At 45.9% G+C, this 23,922-nt stretch overlaps 1 protein-coding gene across 1 annotated transcript in view; it reads left to right on the top strand.

The window, feature by feature from the left end:
• The first annotated feature begins 209 nt into the window (after positions 1-209).
• LOC140468097 (adhesion G protein-coupled receptor E3-like) overlaps positions 210-23,922 on the top strand; it is a 45,316-nt gene continuing 21,603 nt past the window's right edge. The window contains exons 1-10 of the mRNA XM_072564278.1: positions 210-384; positions 1,290-1,424; positions 2,900-3,034; positions 4,015-4,103; positions 9,092-9,190; positions 10,354-10,531; positions 12,942-13,058; positions 13,640-13,842; positions 15,167-15,337; positions 21,445-21,636. Coding sequence (XP_072420379.1) covers positions 210-384; positions 1,290-1,424; positions 2,900-3,034; positions 4,015-4,103; positions 9,092-9,190; positions 10,354-10,531; positions 12,942-13,058; positions 13,640-13,842; positions 15,167-15,337; positions 21,445-21,636 — 1,494 coding nt within the window. The remainder of the gene's footprint in view (positions 385-1,289; positions 1,425-2,899; positions 3,035-4,014; positions 4,104-9,091; positions 9,191-10,353; positions 10,532-12,941; positions 13,059-13,639; positions 13,843-15,166; positions 15,338-21,444; positions 21,637-23,922) is intronic.

A 23,922-nucleotide genomic window follows, 5' to 3' on the forward strand; every position in this document is an offset into this window, starting at 1 on the left:
TGAATGGACTACTCCTGCTCCTGTGCTCTCTGTTCTATATTCAAGGCCTGTAAGATGCATTTTCAGTCGAGGAAAGAGTTGAGATTCTGAGGAACAAACAGGAAATTGGAGTGAAGGCCACAATTGGGTCAGCTGTTGAAAGTTGGGATAGGCTGGAGGGGACAGATGGCCTGCTCATGATCCTGCTTTTAGGTTCTAATTCAAGCAAAATGGTGAGCCAGCCATTAACAAACATCACTGTTCACACAGAAATCAATCAGTGTGCATCGTCACCATGTGATCCATCCGCAATATGTCGCAACTTAATTGGGAGCCATGAGTGTTACTGTGGTAAAGGGTTTACCCCCATTCCTGGGAGCTCCAGCAAAGCAACAATTTGTAAAGGTAAGGAAGATAATCTTACAAGCAACTAAATAGGGGCATTTATCCCTTGTTAGTGATAAGATTGTCAGTTCTTTGGGATGGTCCTGGACTCCAAAGAATTTAGAGACTAATGTCCAAATAAAATCCTAGAGAAAAATCAGAGAGATAATGAAGGAAACAAAGAATACTACAGCACAGAAACAGGCACCTTGGCCCACTAGGACAGCATGATACATGGTGCCTTTCTAAAGTAAAAACCTTTTCTCTCTCCATAGTCAGTATCCCTCTACTGCCTGTCCATTCATGTACCTGTCAAGATGCCTCAAAGCATTTCTCTTGTATCCACCTCCACCATTTCCTCTGGCAATGCTTTCAAAACTTCCTGAACAGCAAAATGACAGGGATAATTAAGAACGCAAACAATAGTACGCCTCAAGATGGGCAATTGGCCCACCAGAACTGTGCAGACACGCAATAATTTTCTGATCTAAAACCCTTTTGCCTTGACATGGTTGGTGTCAAGATATCTAAGAATGCTGCTGTGCTGTCCACCTCCACTACCTCCTCTGCCAGCACATTCTGATGTTACTGCACAGTGTGCTCCATAATTCTCTTAATGGCTACACGTAGATGACAGTCGGATAATCAGCCATGATCATATTGAATGATGGAGCAGGCTTGAAGGGCTGAATGGCCTACTCCTGCTCCTATTCTCTAAGTTTCTATTTTCAAGGCACGTCAGTTGGATTTTCAAACAAGGCATGAGTTGACGGTTAGAAGGGACAGGCAGGAAAGTGAAGGCCACAATCAGGTCAGTTATTGAACGGTGGAGCAGGCTTGAGGGCCCTGCTTATGCTCCTTTATCTGAGGTTCTAATCTGAGCAAAATATTGATCCAGCCATTAACAAACATCACTGTTTACACAGACATTGATAAATGTACATCGTCACCGTGCGATCAATCCGCAATATGTCGCAACGCAATTGGGAGCTATGAGTGTTACTGTGGTACAGGTTTTACCCCCATTCCTGGGAGCTCCGGCATTGCAACAACTTGTAAAGGTAAGGAGGATAATCTTATGAGCGATTAAGTGGAGGCATTAATCTGTTGTTTGTGCTAAAGTTGTCAGTTCTTCAGGATGGCCTGGGACATCAAAGAGATTAGAGACTAATATCCAAGACAAATTTGTAAGAGAAATTGGAGGGATAATTAACAAACCACAGAACAAAGAATAGTACAGCACAGCAGAGGAACAAGCCCTCTGGCCCATCACGAACGTGCGGACTGGTTTATAACTCTCATCTCAAAACCTTTTATCTCTGCACAATCTGTACCACTCTACTTCTTGCCCATTCTTGTATCTCTCAAGATATCTCAAAGCGCTGCTGCTGTAGCTGCCTCCACCACCTCCTCTGACAGTGCATTCAGAAGTTCCTGCACAGCATGATCCATAATTTGCTTATTACTGCACGGCTCACCAAGGTTTGAGCGTAGAAGTCAGTGGGATGATCGGCTATGATTATTTTGAATAATAGAGCATACCCGAAGGGCTGAGTGGCCTGCTCATGCTCCAAACATTGAACAAAAAATTTCACAGCACAGAAACAGACACCTTGGCACACCAAGACTGCAAGATATGTAGTGCCTGTCTAAAGTAAAAGCCTTTTCTCTCTACAGAGTCTGTATCCCTCGACTGCCTGTCCATTCATGTACCTGTCAAGATGCCGCCAAGCATTTCTCTTCTATCCACCTCCACCATTTCCTCTGGCAACGCATTCAAATCTTCCTGAACAGCAAAATGGGTGGGATACTTAATAAAGCAAACAATAGTTCACCTCAAGGTGGGCCTTTGACCCACCAAGACCGCGCAGACACACAATACCTTTCTAATCTAAAACCCTTTTGCCTCGACATGGCCCGTTTCCCTCCATTCCCCGCCTATTCTTGTATCTGTCAACATATCTCAAAATGTTGCCATTGTCTCCACCTCCACTACCTCCTCTGCCAGCACATTCTGATGTTACTGCACAATGTGCTCCATAATTCTCTTAATGGCTACACGTAGATGAAAGTGGGATGGTCAGTCATGATCATATTGAATGGTGGAGCAGGCTTGAAGGGCTGAATGGCCTAATCCTGCACCTATTCTCTATGTTTCTATATTCAAGGCGTATGAGTTGGATTTTCAATCAAGAAAGCAGTTGAGGGTTGTGAGGAACAGACAGGAAAGTGGAGTGAAGGCCAAAATCAGGTCAGTTATTGAATGGTGGAGTCTAGATTAGAGCATTATCCTGATGAAGGGCTTTTGCCCAAAACGTCGATTTTCCTGCTCCTCGGATGCTACCTGACCTGCTGTGCTTTTCCAGCACCACTCTAATCTAGACTCTGGTTTCCAGCATCTGCAGTCCTTGTTTTTACCTATTGAATGGTGGAGCTGTCTTGAGGATCCGAGTGTCCTGCTTATGCTCCTTTATCTGAGGTTCTAATTTGCACAAGATATTGACCCAGCTATTAACAAATATCACTGTTTACACAGATGTTGATGAGTGTACATCGTCACCATGTGATCCATCCGCAATATGTCGCAACGTAATTGGGAGCTTTGAGTGTTACTGTGGTACAGGTTTTATCCCCATTCCTGGGAGCTCCGGCAATGCAACAACTTGTAAAGGTAAGGAGAATAATCTTATGAATGATTAAATGGGGGCATTAATCTGTTGTTTGTGAAGGGTGTCAGTTTTCCAGGATGGTCCTGGCCTCCAAGGAAATTAAAGACTGATGTCCAAATCAAATCCAGGAGTAAAATTGGAGGGATAATGAAGAAAACATGGAACAAATAATACTTCAGAAACAGGTCCTTTCACTCTCCAAGACTGCACGCATGCATGATGCCTTTCTCATGTAAAAGGCATTTGCCTCTTTGTGGTCCGTATCACTCTATTCCCTGCCTATTCATGTGGGGCTGAAAATAAATTAAAATCAACTTTAGATGTTGGTTGCCAAAAATCACAAGTCAGACCCCACAGTGATGGGACCCATGTGGAACTCAGTGACTATGAGATCCTTGATTGGGGTTATTAACGTGGGCCAATTAGGGAGCCCTGGCTGACCCAATATAAACAGGCAATTCAGAATCTGTTCACTTCAGGGACTGCCTGTGAGCCAGTATACTGTGCAGATATAATTAAAGGGTGACTGAGTGATGGAACACCCACCTCGTGCAGTTATTTCAGACCCTTTGGAGGAAATTTTACTCACAGGGTCTTCCCACAAATTCTGAGTTCCTCTTTGACGGAATCACATGGATGCCTAAAACCTGATCTTCATTAATCTAAAATTCAGACTAGTATCTAAGCAGGCTTGTTGGTAACGTGTATGTCGGTTTGGCTTAGTTATTACCACTCTGGGTCAGATGGGCATTTAATATGAAACACCTGTCAGGATTTGAGAGTCTAATCTAAGCTGATGCTCCTCCCCTCCCAAAGTGCTGTGCTGTGCTGAGGGAGTGCTGCAGTGTTAGAGGAGCATCCTTTAGATAAGATGTCAAAACTTGGGCCCTGCCTGCCCATCAGAAATCCATAGCGGGAAGATGGCAGAGTTTTGATTTGGGCACTAATGTTGAAAGATCTCTCAACTACTCTAATTTTACAGTGCAACCTCTCAATTGTTCCAACCCAGAAAAGGCAACCAATTCCACCCTCGTACAGTGTGGTGGAAAGCATTCACAAATCCTCGAGCAGGTACGTGACCCATATTGTTCCATTCTCAAAATGACTCATTGAAAAAGTCCTTCTGCTTAAAGGGGTTCACTTCTTTATACCCACGATTTTTGATTTAAAGTGAGGGTGGATTTGAAAATAGATTGCAGATGTAAAAGTCCAATAAAAAGAAAATAATGTTTTAAAAAATAGCAGCTACTTTCCCAGTAGGTTAGCACTTCCACTGTTATCTAGCATCAGAATGCTCAAATATGTCACCTTACATATTGTGAAAAGAGACCTCATTTGGAAGCTTCTTCCTTGCTCTGTCAAGGACAACTCAACCATTGACAATTTAAAATCTTTTGATTCGATCCCACAACCTGATCCCCCCACCTCATTCATTGGACGGGGTCTTGAGGAGCTGTCCCCAGGCAAGTTCATATTTTCTTGACCATTGGCTCGGCATTCAAATCAGATATTTAACAAAGATCCCATGTGCATCCTTGGGTAGAACCAAGATCACAGTAGTGCTTCTGTGGAGAAAGCACAAGGGAACTTCCACTAATGTTTAAATCATTGTTTTCTTAGATTAGATTAGATTGCTTACAGTGTGGAAACAGGCCCTTCAGCCAACAGGTCCACACCGACCCGCCGAAGTGCAACCCATTCCCCTAAATTTACCCCTTCACCTAACACTACGGTCAATTTAGCATGGCCAGTTCACTTAACCTGCACATTTTTGGACTGTGGGAGGAAACCGGAGCACCCAGAGGAAACCCACGAAGACATGGGGAGAATGTGCAAACTCCACACAGTCAGTTGCCTGAGGCGGGAATTGAACCCGGGTCTCTGGCGCTGTGAGGCAGCAGTGCTAACCACTGTGCCACCATGCCGCCCACAACAACTGTGCCATCGTGCTGCCCACTACCACTGTGCCACTGTGCCGCGTACTACCACTGTGCCACCCATTTCTTGATGTTCAATGGCATTACCATTGCTGAATCCCCTACTACTAATGCCCACGCGGCCGCTGCAGCCACCACTGCTGTGGCGAATGGTGCCATCACTTCCGCCCCCACCGCCACACGGACAACAGCCACCATGGACTATGTAGCCTCCGCGATTGCTGCCCAGACAACCGCCTCCACGATCGCCAGGAAGACCATCGCCGACAGGTACGCGTCTGCCGCGGACTCCCCAGACACCAGGACCAGCGCCATTTCTGCCCGGCGCCACTTCCACCCCCGGAGCTGCCGTTGCCACAGCAACTTCAGCCCCCAGTGACATCACTCACCTGCTCAAGGGACACCGCACGCTACGCCACTCCCACGTCGATCTCCACCCCCACATTAATCTCCACCCCTACGTTGATCTCTGCCCCACATCAATCTCCGCCCCCACTACCAACTACGCCCCCATGACCAACTCCACCCACATGACCAACTCCACCCACATGACTAACTCCGCCCCATGCCTAACTCTGCCCCTACTCCCAGCTCCAGCCCCACACCAGGTCCTAGCTCCCATCCCTGCCGAATTTTCACCATCCCTCCAGACCTCCCACTCTCTGAGGATGAACGATCAGTCCTCGGCAGAGTCTTCACCTTCATCCCCCTACGCTACCGGATCAATGAGTTCGACATGCAGCTAGACATCGAGTATTTCTTCCGCTGCCTTCGCCTCCGCTCCTACTTCTTCAACAAGGATTCTCACCCACCCTCTAACGACCCCTTCTCCCGCTTCCAATATGCCCCATCCACCTGGACACCCCGTGCTGGCCTCTTACCTGCCCACAATCTCTTCATATCCAACTGCCGCCGCGACATTGACCGCCTCAACCTGTCCACCGTCTCCCCCATTCCAACCTCTCACCCTCACAACACGTAGCCCTCCACTCCCTCTGCTCCAACCCCAACCTCACCACCAAACCGGCAGACAAGGGAGGCACAGTAGTAGTTTGGCGCACTGATCTTTACACTGCTGAAGCTAGATGCCAACTCATGGACACCACCTCCTACTGCCCCCTTGACCATGACCCCACCTCCCACCACCAAACCATTATCTCCCAGACCATCCATAACCTCATCATCTCAGGGGATCTCCCATCCACTGCCTCCAACCTCATAGTCCCACAACCCCGCACCGCCCGTTTTTACTTCCTGCCCAAAATCCACAAACCTGACTGCCCCGGCCGACCCATCGTCTCAGCCTGTTCCTGCCCCACCGAACTCATCTCTGCATACCTCGACACTGTACTGTCCCCCTTAGTCCAAGAACTCCTCACCTACATTCGGGTCACCACCCACACCCTCAACCTCCTCCATGATTTTCGCTTCCCTGGCCCCCAACGCCTTATCTTCACAATGGACATCCAGTCCTTATACACCTCCATCCCCCATCACGAAGGCCTCCAAGCCCTCCGCTTCTTCCTCTCCCGCCGACCCAACCAGTACCCTTCCACTGACACCCTCCTTTGACTGACTGAACTGCTCCTCACTCTTAACAACTTCTCCTTCCAATCTTCCCACTTCCTCCAAACCAAAGGAATAGCCATGAGCACCTGCATGGGCCCCAGCTATGCCTGCCTCTTCGTCGGATATGTGGAACAGTCCATCTTCCGCAGCTACACTGGCACCACTCCCCCACCTTTTCCTCCGCTACATCGATGATTGTATTGGCGCTACCTCGTGCTCCCACGAGGAGGTTGAAGAGTTCATCCATTTTACTAACACCTTCCACCCCAACCTCAAATTTACCTGGACCGTCTCAGACTCCTCCCTCCCCTTCCTAGACCTCTCCATTTCTATCTCGAGCGACCGACTCAACACATACATTTACTACAAACCGACCAACTCCCACAGCTACCTAGATTACACCTCCTCCCACCCTGCCCCCTGTAAAAACGCCATCCCATATTCCCAATTCCTTCGCATCCGCCGCATCTGCTCCCAGGAGGACCAATTCCACTACCGAACTACCCAAATGGCCTCCTTCTTCAAAGACCACAATTTCCCCTCCAACGTGGTCAACGATGCTCACCACTGCACCTCCTCCACTTCCCGCACCTCCATCCTTGAACCCCACCCCTCCAATCGCCACCAGGACAGAACCCCACTGGTCCTCACCTTCCACCCCACCAACCTCCGGATACTTCGTATCATCCTCCGTCTTTTCCGCCATCTCCAAACGGACCCGACCACCAGGGATATATTTCCCTCTCCACCCCTATCAGCGTTCCGGAGAGACCACTCCCTCCGCGACTCCCTCGTCAGGTCCACATCCCCCACCAACCCAACCTACACTCCCGGCACCTTCCCCTGCAACCGCAAGAAGTGCAAAACTTGCGTCCACACCTCCCCCCTCACCTCCCTCCAAGGCACCAATGGATCCTTCCATATCCGTTGCAAATTCACCTGCACCTCCACACACATCATTTACTGTACCTGCTGCACCCGATGTGGTCTCCTCTACATTGGGGAGACAGGCCGCCTACTTGCGGAATGTTTCAGGAAACACCTCTGGGACACCCACACCAACCAACCTAATCGCCCCGTGGCTGAACACTTTAACTCCCCCTCCCACTCCGCCAAGGACATGCAGGTCCTTGGCCTCCTCCATCGCCAGACCCTGACCACACGATGCCTGGAGGAAGAGCGCCTCATCTTCCGCCTAGGAACCCTCCAACCACACGGGATGACTGTAAATTTCTCCAGTTTCCTCATTTCCCCTCCCCCCACCTTATCTCAGGCCCAACCCCCAAATTCAGCACCACCCTCTTGACCTGCAATCTTCTTCCCGACCTCTCCGCCCCCACCCCTTCCCTGGCCTGTCACCCTCACCCTCACCTCCTTCCACCTATCATATTCCCAGCGTCCCTCCCCCAAATTCCCTCCCACCTTCCTTTTATCTCAGCCCGCTCGGCACACCAGCCTCCTTCATGAAGAAGGGCTTATGCCTGAAACGTCGGTTCTCCTGCTCCTCGGATGCTGCCTGGCCTGCTGTGCTTTTCCAGCACCACATTTTTCAACTCTGGTCTCCAGCATCTGCAGTCCTCACTTTCCCCTACTACCAATATCCTGGGAGTTACCATTGACCAGAAATTGAATTGAATCAACTTACATAAGTATGGCGCTACTAAAACAGGTCAGTCCAGCGGTGAATAACTCATCTTCTGCCCTCCAAAATCTGTACACGATCCACAAAACACAAATCAGGTATGTGGTGGAATACACTTTAGTTGCATGGATGAATGTTGTTCCAACAACACTCAAGAAGCCCGCATGATTGGCTCCCAATCCACCACCTTCAGCATTCTCTCCCTCTACCAGTGACACACAGTGGGGGTAGAATGTACCATTAGCAAGATGCACAGCAGCAACTCACCAAGGCTTCGATGGCAACATCTTGGAAAGTTGTCACCTCTAGGATAGGGGCAGCTGATGTCTGGAAACACCACCAACCTCCAGGTCACACACCATCCTGACAGGGAATTATATCGAGTCCAAATACTGGGACACCCTGCACACTTTTCCCATGAACAGCACTCCAGGTGCCCCCGACATTAGATGAACTGCAAGAATTCAAAAAAGAAGCTTACCATCACCTTCTCGAGGGCAATTGGATAGGGGGAGTGAATAATAAATACTGGCCTAATCAGTGACACCCATTTCCCAGGAACAGAAGTTTCTAAAAATTAGTTGTAAAACATTTTTAAATGTCCGGAGGAATGAAGGATGTGACATATTTTCAGTATTTGTTTCTTTTTTCAGAGGGTACTTGCTCACACATCCCATACCAACAAGATATCCCAACACTAATGCCGTGAATCACTATCTGGTATAATCCCAGCATCAGCACTAGCAACACAAGCAATGTCACGTCCCTTATTTCCAGATGGTACAAAGTTGATTCTCCAGGCTTTTGCTGTTAGAAATGTTCTTTTGGTGGATTTTCTAGATTGAATTGTCCAGTGGTGGTTTTCAATGGTAAGGGGTGCTTTTTAACTATTGTCTCATTCCACTGCCTAGCCAAACTCTGTGGGTAATGAGTATCGTTTTGCGATGGAATCAGCTCGCCGATTACTTGAAAAAGTCTGTCAGAATTTCAGCGTCACAGATACTATCCAGGTAAGGAATCATAGGCCCAGTGTTTTTATTTGCTCCAAAGGTAACATGGTTCTGATGCATAATGTTCAACTCTACAAAGTGAGTCAGTGAAGAATGAGACGAGAGGCAATCTTAACATGGACCAACCTTTATTTACACAGAACAAGCAAACAATGCATTTCACTGCAATGCATTTGGTTCCTCTCTTTGAAACACACCTTAAAACCCATCTCCAAGCTTAAGTCAGTATATGATCAGTGTGACCTGGTGTCATACTTTTATAATCCTCCTGTTGTGATGGTTGACATGCTTTTGGGAAAAAAGCCTGCATATTATGTTCAACTGATGGCCCCTCAATGAATTGCCCCTTCAAAAGGGAGATTGGATCTTCCGATCTGAATGTGGGTTTGATATCCAAAGGGATGTTCTTATCTAATAGATGTGTAGTCTCCCATCATTGAGTAGCTTGTACAAGCCCACAAGATCTCCCTGCAATTGTGATTAACCAACATGTGAAGCTGGTGTGAAGATGATCACTGTAAAGGTAGGAGCTTTCAATTCACAGACTGTAGATTGGGCAGGATCTGAGTGATGTCTGTTAAAATACTGTGGGCTATGTGTGATTGCAGACCGACAGCAATGGGATTGATGCTGAGCTGCAATCTGGAAAGGGATTGGGAGGCTATTCAGTTCAAGGGTTGGTAATTTGCTATGAGGTCAAGGCAGGGGATGGGGCACCAGGGAACAGAAGCAGTGCAAACACAATGGGCAGAATGTCCTCCTTTTGGCACTGTCATAATTCTCTGATTCTCTGAAAATGCTTATTTGACTGTTGCTTTTATTTCAAAGGTTCCTTTCATCACTTGCAGTTTAATGATGTTGTGGTATATTTCAATTAGTCGTAAGAGAAAGGTGTTAACCTCATTTACTAGGGTAGACAATTGGCATCATAGATGGAGAGGGTGGTGAGTGGAAACAGGGAAGGGTGGACAAGAGAGGGGAAAGAAAGATTCCAAGACAATCTCAGTTATGGAGATGTGGGAAATGGAAGTGAGAAAATAAAAAATTCAAAGAGGAAAGGGGAGGAGGATATTCAGAGAGAAAAGGAATGAAAGTAAATGATATAAAATGGGAAAGAAAGCAGACTCATTAGTTCAAGAAGCTATTTCTTTTTCTATCCACAGACCATCACAAACTTTACAAATGATGTCTTCAGTACGAATTCACAGCTAAAGAACATGACGACCAGTCAACGGTTAAATGTAGCAGCGACCATCTTGGATCTCTTGGAGAATATGGCAATGGCTGTTGCTTTAACTCTGCCCAGTGGAGGAACAAAGTCAATCTCAGAAGACTCTTTTGGTAAAGTATTACTCAGTACAAATGCTAACCCTCTGGATGCTGAGTTGACACAGAGGGCAACTTTTAATCAAAGGAAAGGTTTATAGTCATAATCATTATAGCACAGCATGGTAACAGACCCTTCGGTCCAACCCGTCCATGCCAACCAGATATCTCAACCCAATCTAGTCCCACCTGCCAGCATCCGGACCATATCCCTCCAAACCCTTCTTATTCATATACCCAACCAGAAGCCTTTAAATGTTGCAATCATACCAGCCTCTAGCACTTTATCTGGCAGCTCATTCTATACACTCATCACCCTCTGCATGAAATTGTTGCTCCTTAAGTGTCTCTTATATCTTTCCTCTCTCACCCTAAACCTATAACCTCTCGTTCTGGACTCCTTCACCCCAGGAAAGAGACTTTGTCTATTTATCCTATCATGCCCCTCACAATTTTATAAACCTCTTTAAGGTCACCCCTCACCCTTCACTCTCCAGGGAAAACAGCCCCAGCCTATTCAACCTCTCCCTGTCGCTCAAATCCTCCAACCCTAGCAACATCCTTGTAAATCTTTTCTGAACCCTTCCAAATTTCACAATATCTTTCCAATAGGAAGGAGACCAGAATTGCTTGCAATATTCCAACAGTGGCCTAACCAATGTCCTGTACAGCTGCAATATGACCTCCCAACTCCTGTACTCAATACTCTGACCCATAAAGGAAACCATCCAAATGACTTCTTCAGTATCCTATCTACCTGCAACTCCACTTTCAAGGAACTATGAACCTGCACTCCAAGGTCTCTTTGTTCATCAACACCCCAGGACCTTACCATTAAAAATGCTGGCTACAAGTGATTCTTACAAAGTATGGGGAATGGAATTGGGAAACCATGGGTCTGAAGTTCCTTGGTTTATTTTTTTGGCTCCAGTTTTATGGTTTGCACTTTCTGAGCCAATTGGCATTTCAGTTAAAGAAGTAAATCAGTTAAAATGGTGACTTCTGATGAAAAATTTCAAGCAACAGTTCCTAGAATTGTTTTGAGGAACATTCAGCAACATTATTGTCATCAAACTGAGGATGTTTCTAGATTGCATTTGTTATCACATTTCCACAGAAACAGTGCTAAGGAAGTTAATATCAGTCTGGTTTCCTGCTTGTGAAACATAAGGCCAAAAGATATAGAAGCAGAATTAGGCCATTCCTGTCCTCTACCTGTAATCTTTTATCTCCTTACTATTTAAGAACCTACCTACCTCTGACACTCAATGTGCCTCCGCAGCCTTATGTGGCAATGAGTTCTGCAGGGATACCACTCTCTGGCTGAAGAAAATGCTCCTCATCTCAGTTCTGAAAGGTCGTCCCTTTACTCCAAGGCTGTGCCCTCAGGTCCTGGCCTCTCCTCCTGGTTGAAACATCTTCTCCACATCCACTCTACCCATGCCTCTCAATATTTTGTAAATTTCGGGGAAATCCTTCCAAATTCAAAAGTACCAGATGTTGGAAAGTGATTGTGGGTGAATATTGTTTGAGAACAGGTTTCTACTTCCTATACTGTGAATCAATATTTGCAATGTCTGCTCTGGGCCTCAGTGGGTTATTTTAGTGCCTGTCAGGGAGAAGACTGGGGGCTCATGTCTCACTCCAGAGCCTTTGAGCACAGGATCAAGGCAGACAATCCCACAGCAGTTCTGAGGGAGCATACACTGCCAGAGAGACAATATCAGGCTTGAAGTGGAGATCCCTTGGGATTGTTAAGCGACTGCTGTCCAAATGCAGAGTTACATCAAACAATAGGTGTTTTTTTTTTGTTTTGAGTTTGCAAATGCAGACTGGTTGGTCGGGGACTATATTTGGCCTGTTATCATTAATGGAAGGAACATCCTGTTTGATTCAATTAGCTACTTGCTGAGATGTGTAGGCTACATGCTAAATTCTGTACTGACACTGAGATTCAAACATAACATTGTTCAGTTGTCTGCTGGGTGGAATGTCCTGGGTGTGCTAATAGCTATGTGCCAACAATCATTGTAAGTTGCCCTTGAAATGTGGCTCATTTACTCTTGCAAGAAGCAACAAACCTTCTTGGACAGGGACTCATTGCATGCAAATGAAGGAATATTATGACAACAAACACAGCACTGGAAAAAATCAGTAGATTTGGAAGCATTCCGTGAAGTGAGAAAGAGTTTATGCTTTGAATTCGATCTGACTCTTCTTCAGAAATCATGAGCTTGATGTGTCCGGCTGAGGGGCCAAAGTGCAGACAGGCAAGGCAGGGAGGCGATGAGTATTAGGTAGGCTCAAAATAAATCATCATAAATCATCAAGTAACATCAAAGACAAGTAAACCTGTGAGACAGAAGGGGGCATGGTGATTTCAATAGGCACTACATCCTTCACAAGGATTTATCTTTACTTTTAGCTGGCAAGATCCAGGTGTTTGGTAATCAAAGTATGCCAGGTGACTTGGCAAGAATCGAGATCTGGAATAACACCATGGAGATAAACTGGAGAACGGTCATGGGAGCAAAAAACACTGGTAAATGTTTAGTTTCTTTTGTATCGAAATTTGTATTTTCCAAACCTCTGTGTTTAGAATTGCATCACCCGTCTTCCTCTTTTCCCTCCTCCACCTCTCTCTCTCGTTCAATCACCCTTACTTATCCTCCCTTCTGATTGCTGGAATTCTTGGAATTAAGGGGTTTATTAAAAATTCAACTTATATTAGCTACTGTGATTCTAATGACTACACTTCATAAATATGCTTGTGAGCTCTTGTGACAATAAATCAAAAGTGGAACAAATTTTCGCACTTCTTCTCATACGGTATAAACAGTTGTTTCCTTGGAGATTTGGTACTCTTACAATTCTCTTCTGATGAGTGCAAAGCGAAAAACTTTGAATATTTCTCCTTTTTTAGCTTATGTGCTGCAAGGCAACCCATACATTTTTTGTGTTTAAAAAGTGCCTTGCTTTAATATTTGGAACCATTCTACAGTCCATCATTGGAATGGATACAATGAGCTGTGGAATTGGACTTATAGCTCGATTAATTGATGTTGCCAAATTATTTCAGATGATGTGATACTCACCAAAGTCCTAATTGCTTTGCTCCACCAGACTTTGCTGCAGTCTCCTTCTTTGTATTCAGCGACATGGAATCCATTTTGAACAACATGATCCGTAAAGATGGCGTCAAGCAGTTGGAAGCAACTGAAGGAACAGGCTGGTTAAACTCCAAAGTGGTAACAGCCAGAATCAGTAACAAAGCAGCCAGCCACGACCTGACAGAAATGGTCAATTTTACACTGAAACTCAACCAGGTTTGTAAGGGTGACTTTCAGGCTTGTCATGAAACAGGAACTGCAGTGGTTCAAGATGAAGGATTGGACAGCATAGAGAGCTCTTTTATTTTGTATCCAAATCCGTGCTGTTATGAAAATGTTTGATGGGTCAGTGCAGAAGGAACATTTCTGTGTCTAATCCCATGCTGTCCCTGTCCTGGGAATGTTGGATGGGGACAGCATAGAGGGAGGTTTATTCTGTATCTAATCCCGCACTGCTCCTGTTAGGAAAATATTTAACAGGGACACAGGAGAGAGTTTTACTCCATATCTAACCCTGTGCTGTAACTGTCCTGGGAATATTTGAAGAGTGGAGAGAGCTTTACTCTGTATCTAATCCTATGCTATACCCATCCTCAAGTCTTGATGGGGTCAATGCAGAGGGAGATTTTGCTAATGCTGCCTCATAATGATATGAAATATGTTCTTGCATTTTAAATTTCTATCTTGTGGAGGTTACTATGCTCTCATTGTCTGAGTGGTGCCAGTATGGTGAACATTTAGAGGTGGGAATACTTAAATCTGCGGTAGGTGTGGGCTTTTTCAATCTGTTCATTTGTGGGAGATGAGCATTGCTGGCTGGGCCGCATTATTGCCCATCCATAGTTGCCCTTGAGAAGGTGATGGTGAGCTGCCTTCTTTAACCCTTGCAGTCCACAATGCATGAGGAAGGGAATTCTAGGATTTTGACCCAGCGACAGTGGAGGAACTGTGATATATTTCCAAATCAGGATGGTGAGTAGCTCGGAGGGGAGCTTGACGGTGGTGGTGTTCCCATGTACCTGCTGCCCTTGTCCTTCTCAATGGAAGTGATCATGGGTTTGAAGGGTGCTGTCTGAGGATCTTTGGTGAATTTCTGCAGTGCATCTTGTACACATTGCTGCTATTGAACATTGGTGATGGCAGAAGTGGCCACTTGTGGATATCATGCCAAACAAATGAGCTGCTTTTTTCTGGATGGTGTAAAGCTTTTCGAGTGTTGAAGGTGCAGTCATCCAGCCAAATGGGGAGTATTCCATCACACTCCTGACTTGTGACTTGGAGATAGTGGACAGTCTTTTGGGTGTCAGGAAGTGAGTTAATCACCGCAATATTCCTAGCCTCTGACCTACTCTAGGAGCCACTATGTTCCTGTGGTGAGTCCAGTTGAGTTTCTGATCAATGATAAACCCCAGGACGTTGATAGTTTGGGATTCAGTGATGGTAAAACCTTTGAATATCTCTTATTGATGTTGGTTATAGCTTGGCATTTGTGCGGTGCAAATGTTACCTGCTGTTTAACAAAATTTGCTCCTTCATGCAGGATACCAAAGATCACAAGAAAGCTGAATGCGTTTATTTGAAGATAACAGAAGGGGGAAGTTTCTGGTCCTCTGAGGGCTGCTTCCCTATTAGTTCCAATGGAAGCTACGTAATATGCCAATGTAACCATCTGACGAGCTTTGCTATTTTAATGTCTCCAATTGAGATCAAGGTAAAACATTGTTCAAACTCCAGTCAAAGAGGGAAGTAAACCCAGGGACAGGGGAAACAGGAAAATGTAAGAGACAGAAACCAGAGATCAAGAGAATCAAAGAGTCAGGAATCAGACACACAAGAACAAGGTTAGATGAAGCTGGAGGGCCAGAATAACACCTAAGGGTGAAAGTGACTCCATTAGCAACTACTGATTGATCTCGAGAGTTAGCCCACAGAGTCCTGAAATACTACATCGTGAACCAGACTGAGATCCCAGAGAGTGACCCAGACTGAAACCTCTAGCGACCCCAGAGACCGATCCCCAGGCAAGGAGTGAACTTGAGGAGGTAGAGTCTTCATGGTGACCTTGGAGACTCCAGACAGTCACCCCAGGAGTGACCACAGGGACTTACACAGAAAACTATCCCAATGGGTGACCATGTTGACAACCCAGGAGCGACCTAATGTAATGGCTCCAGGGAGTGACCCAAGAAAATGGCCCCTTGATAGCAAGCCCAACAACGAAGCCAGATGTTAAAATCACATGGTGTTATTTTGAAGGAAAACAGTGGAGTTATTCCAACATCACTGGTCATTACTAGAATCAATGAAAATTAAAAGATGAGCAAAATGTGAAACAGGCTACGGTACAGTGGTAGTAGCTCTACCCCGATCCAGGAGGGTGAGATTCAAGTCTCACCTACTCCAAATGTGTGTAATAAAAGCACTGAACACGTTGATTAAAATACAATGGATGCTAGACATCTGAAATCCAAACAGAGTGATTGAGAAGCTCAGCAGGTCTGGCAATGTCTTTGGAAAGAGAAACAGAGTTAACGTTTTGAGTCCACTATGATTCTTTCAGAATAGGCCGTCATTGTTTTACAACTACTGACACGGTGGCACAGTGGTTAGCACTGCTGCCTCACAGCGCCGGAGACACGGGTTCAATTCCCGCCTCAGGCGACTGACTGTGTGGAGTTTGCACGTTCTCCCCGTGTCTGCGTGGGTTTTCTCCGGGTGCTCCGGTTTCCTCCCACAGTCCAAAGATGTGCAGGTCGGGTGAATTGGCCATGCTAAATTGCCCGTAGTGTTAGGTTAGGTGTCGATGTAGATGTAGATGTAGGTGTAGGGGTATGGGTGGGTTACGCTTCGGCGGGGCAGTGTGGACTTGTTGGGCCGAAGGACCTGTTTCCACACTGTAAGTAATCTAATCTAATCTAATCTAATGAGTGAAAGTTTCCAGATGACTATGGAGTTATTTAAAAGAGATGGCTGGCAATGAGTGTAACCTGGGGATGACCATGTCCCAGGCAAGGAGTGAGCTTGAGGAGGCAGGGTCTTCATAGTGATCTCAGCTATTCTGGCAACTGGACCTGTGCACCCCTGAAATTAATACCCTGAGTGGCATTAGCTGCAGCTCTGAAAATGCGTTGCTGGAAAAGCGCAGCAGGCCAGGCAGCATTCAAGGAGCAGGAGCCCTTCTTCAGGAATGAGGAGAGTGTGCCAAGCAGGCTAAGATAAAAGTTGGGGAGGAGGGACTTAGGGGAGGGGCATTGGAAATGCGAAAGGTGGAAGGAGGTCAAGGTGAGGGTGATAGGCCGGAGTGGGGGTGGGGGCAGAGAGGTCAGGAAAAAGATTGCAGGTTAGGAAGGTGGTGCTGAGTTCGAGGGATTTGACTGAGACAAGGTGGGGGGAGGGGAAATGAGGAAACTGGAGAAATCTGATTTCATCCCTTGTGGTTGGAGGGTTCCTAGGCGGAAGATGAGGCGCTCTTCCTCCAGCTGTCGTGTTGCCATGGTCTGGCGATGGAGGAGTCCAAGAACCTGCATGTCCTTGGTGGAGTTGGAGGGGGAGTTGAAGTGTTGAGCCACTGGGTGGTTGGGTTGGTTGGTCCGGGTGTCCCAGAGGTGTTCTCTGAAATGTTCCGCAAGTAGGCGGCCTGTCTCCCCAATATAGAGGAGGCCACATCGGGTGCAGCGGATGCAGTAAATGATGTGTGTGAAGGTGCAGGTGAATTTGTGGTGGATATGGAAGGATCCCTTGGGGCCTTGGAGGGAAGTAAGGGGGGAGGTGTGGGCGCAAGTTTTGCATTTCTTGCGGTTGCAGGGGAAGGTGCCAGGAGTGGAGGTTGGGTTGGTGGGGGGTGTGGACCTGACAAGGGAGTCACGGAGGGAGTGGTCTTTTCGGAATGCTGATAGGGGAGGGGAGGGAAATATATCCCTGGGTGTGGGGTCCGTTTGGAGGTGGCAGAAATGACGACGGATAATATGATGTATATGGAGGTTGGTGGGGTGGTAGGTGAGGACCAGTGGGGTTCTGTCCTGGTGGCGATTGGAGGGGCGGGGCTCAAGGGCGGAGGAGTGGGAAGTGGAGGAGATGCGGTGGAGAGCATCGTCGATCACGTCTGGGGGGATATTGCGATCTTTGAAGAAGGAGGCCCTCTGGGTTGTTCGATATTGGAAGTGGTCCTCCTGTGAGCAGATGCAGTGGAAACGAAGGAATTGGGAATATGGATGGCGTTTTTACAGGGGGCAGGGTGGGAGGAGGTGTAGTCTAGGTAGCTGTGGGAGTCGGTCAGTTTATAGTAAATGTCCATGTTGATTCAGTCGCCTGAAATAGAAATGGAGAGGTCTAGGAAGGGGAGGGAGGAGTCTGAGACGGTCCAGGTAAATTTGAGGTTGGGGTGGAAGGTGTTGGTAAAGTGGATGAACTGTTCAACCTCCTCATGGGAGCACGGGGCAGTGCCGATACAATCATCGATGTAGCGGAGGAAAAGGTGGGTGTGGTGCCAGTGTAGCTGCGGAAGATGGACTGTTCCACATATCCTACGAAGAGGCAGGCATAGCTGGGGCACATGCGGGTGCCCATGGCTACTCTTTTGGTTTGGAGGAAGTGGGAGGATTGGAAAGAGAAGTTGTTCAGAGTGAGGACCAGTTCAGTCAGTCGAAGGAGGGTGTCAGTGGAAGGGTACTGGTCCCATTAGCTACAGCTCACAGTGCCACCCAATCTATCACAGTCCCTGGTACAACTTATGTGGCAGAGATCAAGCTGAGGGTCCATAAATATGATATTGTTTCATATTTAGATTCAATAGGAGGAGCTGATGAGGTCTTATACAAAGTGTTTAGCGAGGGGTTGCTTCTAATATTTAAAGTTTCCTACATTTGGGGAAGGGCCATTCATCTGGAAGATACTGCATATCACTCAAGTCAAAATGAACCACAGGAGATGAAGAAAACCTGAAACAAACAATAAGAATGCTGGAGAAACTCAGCAGGCCTGGCAGCATCCAGGGAGAGAGAAACAGTTAAAGTTTTGAATCTGGTATGAATCCTCTTTAGAATAGTGAATACAACACCTTTATTCAAAACAGGAGGGAGGCAGAAAACAGAAAACCAACAGCCAGTTAATTTGACATCTGTCCGAAGGAAGATATTAGAAACTATTGTTAGAGATGCTCAAGCAGGAATCAGAATAATCAGGCAGAGTCAACATGGTTTTGTGAAACTGAAATCGTGCTTGACCAATTTATCGAAATTCTTTGAAGAAGTAACATATGATGTGGGTAAAGTGGTGCATGTCGACTATTTAGATTTCCAGAAGGCATTTGATAAGGTTCTACTTCAACAATTACTGCAGCAAATGAACTTTCATGGTGTAGGGGTAATATAGTGGCATGGATAGACGATTGACTGGTTAACAGGAGTTAACATAAAATGGGCTAGCATGTGTGGTATACCATAGTGATGGCACCTCAATTTTTAACAATTTATAACAACGACTTGGATAAAAAGTTTGAAAGCATGGGGTAGCTAAATTTGCCAAAGGCACAAAAATAGATAGACACAAGTTGCCTCGAGGACGTAGGAGCTCCAAACACACACAGATAGATTGGGCAAGATTCTGGAAAATGGAGTATGATATGGGAAAATGTGAAATTGTCTATTCTGTCAGGAAGCATTATAAAACATATTATTCAAATGGTGAGAGGTTGCATAGCTCCAAGAAGTAGAGGGACCTTGTATCCAAAGTACATGAACCACAAAAGGCTAATATGCAGCTGCAGGTCGTAGTTTGAAAAAGCAATAGAATGTTATCATTTATGGAGAGAAATTGAACACAGATGTATGGAAGTTATGTTTTAGTTATCTGAGACACCAATGAGCCTATATCTGGAGTATTATATACAATATTAGTCACCTTACTTAAGGAAGGAAGGAAATGGGTATGAATCAGTTCAGAGAAGGTTTACAATGTGGAAAGTCACTGGACTCAAAACTTTGATTTTTATTTTTCGCTCTCCAGATGCTGCCAGACCTATTGCATTTCTCCAGGATTTCTGTTTGTTTGTTTCAGATCTCCAGTGTCCGCAGTTCTTTGTTTTATTTGACCAGACTAATAGTAGAATGGATGGGTTGTCTCAGGAGAAAATGTTGGAAGGTTGAGGCTTGATCTGCTGGAGTTTAGAGGAGTAAGAGGTGTCTTGATTGAAACATTACAGATCCTGAAGGCTCTTGACAGGATGATGTGGAGAGGTTGCCCTGCTTGTATTGAGAAGTAATAGACATTATTTGAAAATAAGAAATTGCCCATTTAAGTCAGATGAAAGCAAAGTCATAGGCTAGAATCCCTACATTGCAGAAAGAGGCCATTCTGCCCATAAAGTCACCACTAGCCCTTCAAAGAGCATTCCACCCATTCTGTATTCACCATGGCTAATCCATCTAGCCTGCACATCCCTGGATTCTATGGAGCAATTTAGTATGGCCAATCCACCTAACCTGCACATCATTGGGCTGTGGGAGGAAACCAGAGCACCCAGCAGTAACCCACTCAGACACGGGGAGAACATGTAAACTTCACACAGACAGTTACCCAAGGCTGGAATTGAACTTAGCTCCCCACCACTGCAAGGCAGCAGTGCTAACCACTGTGCCACCAAATCTTTTCTATCAGATGCCAACAAGCCTCTTTCTGAAAACGTGTGTGGAGGAAAAGACTTCTAATACTTTTAAGGCAGAGGTGGACAGATTCTGGATAGAAAGGAAGTGAGATGTCATCAGAATGTGGAGTTCAGGGATAGAAAGGAAGTGAGATGTCATCAGAATATGGAGTTCAGGGTATTATCTGATCTGCCATGATCATATTAAATAGTGAAACAAGCTTCAGGGGCCAAATGGCCTACTCCTGTACCTTACTTGTGTGTTCATATGTCTGTATATTTGTGGTGTGGGGTCAGTTAGCTTGGACGGTTGGTTTGTGATAGAGAGCGACATCAATAGTGTGGGTTCAATTCCTGCACTGACTGAGGTTACCATGAAGGACTCTCTTTCACACCCTCTCCCCTTACCTGAGGTGCATTGACCCTCAGGTTAAACCATCACCAGTCGTTTCTCTCTCTCTTTAATGTGAGAGCAGCCTTATGCCCTGGGAGGACTATGACAACTTAAGTATTTTCATATTTGTGGTCATGTGAATGGATTCATTATCCAGAGTCCCAGGCTTATGTTCTGCTTTCGTGGGTTTAAATCCCACCGAGGCATCTGGTGAATTTGAACATAATTACTAAAGTCTGGAATTGAAAATTAGTCTTGGTGAAGGTGATTATTAATTGCTGGAAAAAAAATCATTCATGCCCTTTGGGGAAGGAAATCTGCCATGCTTACCCAGTCTGTGACTCCAGACTTGCAGTCAATTTGGTTGATTTTTAACAGCCTCACGAGCAATTTTGGGTAGGCAACATCAGGTGAGCATATTAGTGATGTCCACATCCTATTAGCAGAGTTGTGGAAGCAAGGAATTCAGGACAAACATCTTTGTGCAGAAAATGATTAGAATATGAAACTCACTACCACTTGGAATGACTGAGGTGAATAGTGTTGATACATTTATAGAAAAGCTAGATAAACACGTGAGGGAAAAGTGATCAGAAGGTCATGTTGATAGAATGAGATGTCAAGAGATAGGGGGTAGTTTGTATGGAGCACAAACATCAGTGCTGGCCAGATGGGCTGAATGGCCTGTTTCTGTGCTGTATACCTAACGTTATTCCGTAAGAACATCCAAAGAGCTACCCCCCCCCCCCCGCAGCATGTGATTCCCTCTTTGTCATTGCTGCAGGAAGACTGGTCCTTGCTGTTGATCTCCACTGTCGGGCTCACAGTATCCCTGCTGTGTCTCGCCGCATCCATCGTTGTGTTCACCAAGTGCCGCTCCATCCAAAAGGCCACCATCATTGTGTACAAGCATCTGAGCATCAACCTCTTCCTAGCACAGCTCATCTTCCTGACAGGAATCCATGTGACCAACAAGGTGAGAAAGCTGACCTGTAGACCATCTCTCTCAGTCAGGCAGCTGAACCCAGACTCCTCACCCATACCACAGGACCCTCAGCCTCTGCTATCTCCCTGAGCTGTCATGGACTCATAGAGATATACATCACGGAAACAGACCCTTCGGTCCAACTCGTGCATGCTGCCCAGATATCCTAACCTAATCTACTCCAATTTGCCAGCATTTGGTCCATATCCCTCAAAACACTTCCTATTCATATGCACACCCAGGTGCCTTTTAAATGCTGTAATTTTACCAGCCTACACCATTTCCCCAGGCAACTCATTCCATACACGCACCACCCTCTGTTTGTAAAAATTGCCCCTTCGGTCCCTTTTATATCTTTCCACGCTCACCCTGAACCTATGCCCTCTCGTTCTGGACTCCCCCACCTGAAGGAAAAGACCTTGTCTATTTACCCTATCCATGCCCCTCATGATTTTATAAACCTCTATAAGGTCACCACTCAGCCTCTGAGATTCCTTGGAAAACAGACCCAGCCTATTCAGCCTCTGCCTATAGCTCAAATCCTCTGGTCAGTGGATGAGCCCTCTCTTGGCCAACAAGGAACCCACTGGGAGCCCACCACGGGCTCCATTCATCTCAATTAAGCCTTCATTTTAGGTTGGTCCCTTCCAATTCGGTTTCTAATCTTCAGCTTCATCAATTCAAAATACTCCAGATCATCCAACACTACATGCAGGCTGCTACTTTATAATCTAGTTAATTTATTTGACAGCTAATACTCAGATTGAACAGGAAAATTAACTTTATTTTGACTTGGTCTCTCATGGGAATTTTTGTACATCACTGATTTCTCAAATGACCCACTGTCAATCCAGCTGAACTCACTCTTCACTTTCCTTACCCTGGTCTTGACACTTGATCCTCACTTTCTCTCATTAGCTCAGAGGATGTGGCCACCCGTAGTTGCCCTGGAGAAGGCGGTGATGAGCTGCCTTCATGAGTTGCTGCAGTTTGTATTTTGTGAGAACACACACAGCTAGGGAGGATTTAGACTGAGCATCAGTGAAGAAGCAGCAAGATATTTCCAAGTCAGGATGGTGTGGGTTGGTGGGGACCTTGCAGGTGGTGCTGGAGTTCCCTTATATCTGCTGCCCTTGTCCTTCTAGATGGTTGCAGTCACAGGTTTGGAGAGTCCTACAGAAGGTCTGGATTAACATTTCCTCTTACTCTGTCTCTCCTGCTGTGTGAAACAACAAACTTTTGTGAGGAAAAAGAACAGTTGCACAGAATCCTGATATTTTTAGACGGACTTGCTGGGGAATGCGGTATTTTATTTCATTAAAAATCTATGGTGGGCTCCCAGTGGGTTTCTCGTTGGCCAAGAGATGGCTCATCACTGACCAGACCCAGATTTCCACCAGTCCTTCTTTACCAGAAGAGGAAGTCAGACATTTGAAGGAACAGAGAAGTACCCTGGGGATTGGTTGATTTGTTGCTTCATCGGTTTTGGCACTGGTCTTGTACGCCACAATGAATGGGGACCACAGAGGAGTCTCCATGGGAAGGACCTCAACATCAGCTCACGCAGTGCCCCGGTATCCATTCTACAGTGACTCCAGAATTGGTTCTGATGAAGTTGTGGAAGTCAAACCCATCCCAGATCTCAGTCTTCATCTTGAGTAACACTCGATGGGATTGTGAAGGGAATTCCATTCGCTGTCATCATTGAGATATGCAATAAGATAATGAATAACGTGGTCAGAGTCACAAAGATCTACACTGCCAAAAAAAAAGCCTTTCAGCCCATTGCATTTGCGCCAATAAAGACCAACTACCCAACAAATCTAATCCCATTTTCCATCCCTTAGTCCATTGGCTTGTATACCTTGACATCACAAGTGCACATCTAAACACTTGTTGGCTGTTATGAGGGATTCTGCTCCTACCATTATTAGAGGCAGTAAGTTTCAGATTCCTACCACCCTCTGGGTGAAAAAGGTTTTTCCTCACGTTTCTTCCAAATCTCCTGGTCATTGATCCATCCCTCAAGGTGAAAAGTTTCTTCCTGCCCGCAGTGTCTCTGTCTTCACAACTTTAAACATCGCAATGATGTCCCTTCTCGGACTCCTCTGCTCCGAGGAAAACAAGCCCAGTCTGTCTAATGTTTCTTCATAACTGAAACTGTCCAGTCCAGGCAACATGCTGCTAAATCTCCTCTGCACCTTTTCCAATGCTGTCATATCCCTCCTGTAATGTGGATTCCAATATTGCACACAGTACCCCAGCTGTGGCCTCACC

This window comes from Chiloscyllium punctatum, chromosome 46, assembly GCF_047496795.1.
Source record: "Chiloscyllium punctatum isolate Juve2018m chromosome 46, sChiPun1.3, whole genome shotgun sequence".
NCBI lineage: Eukaryota > Metazoa > Chordata > Chondrichthyes > Orectolobiformes > Hemiscylliidae > Chiloscyllium > Chiloscyllium punctatum.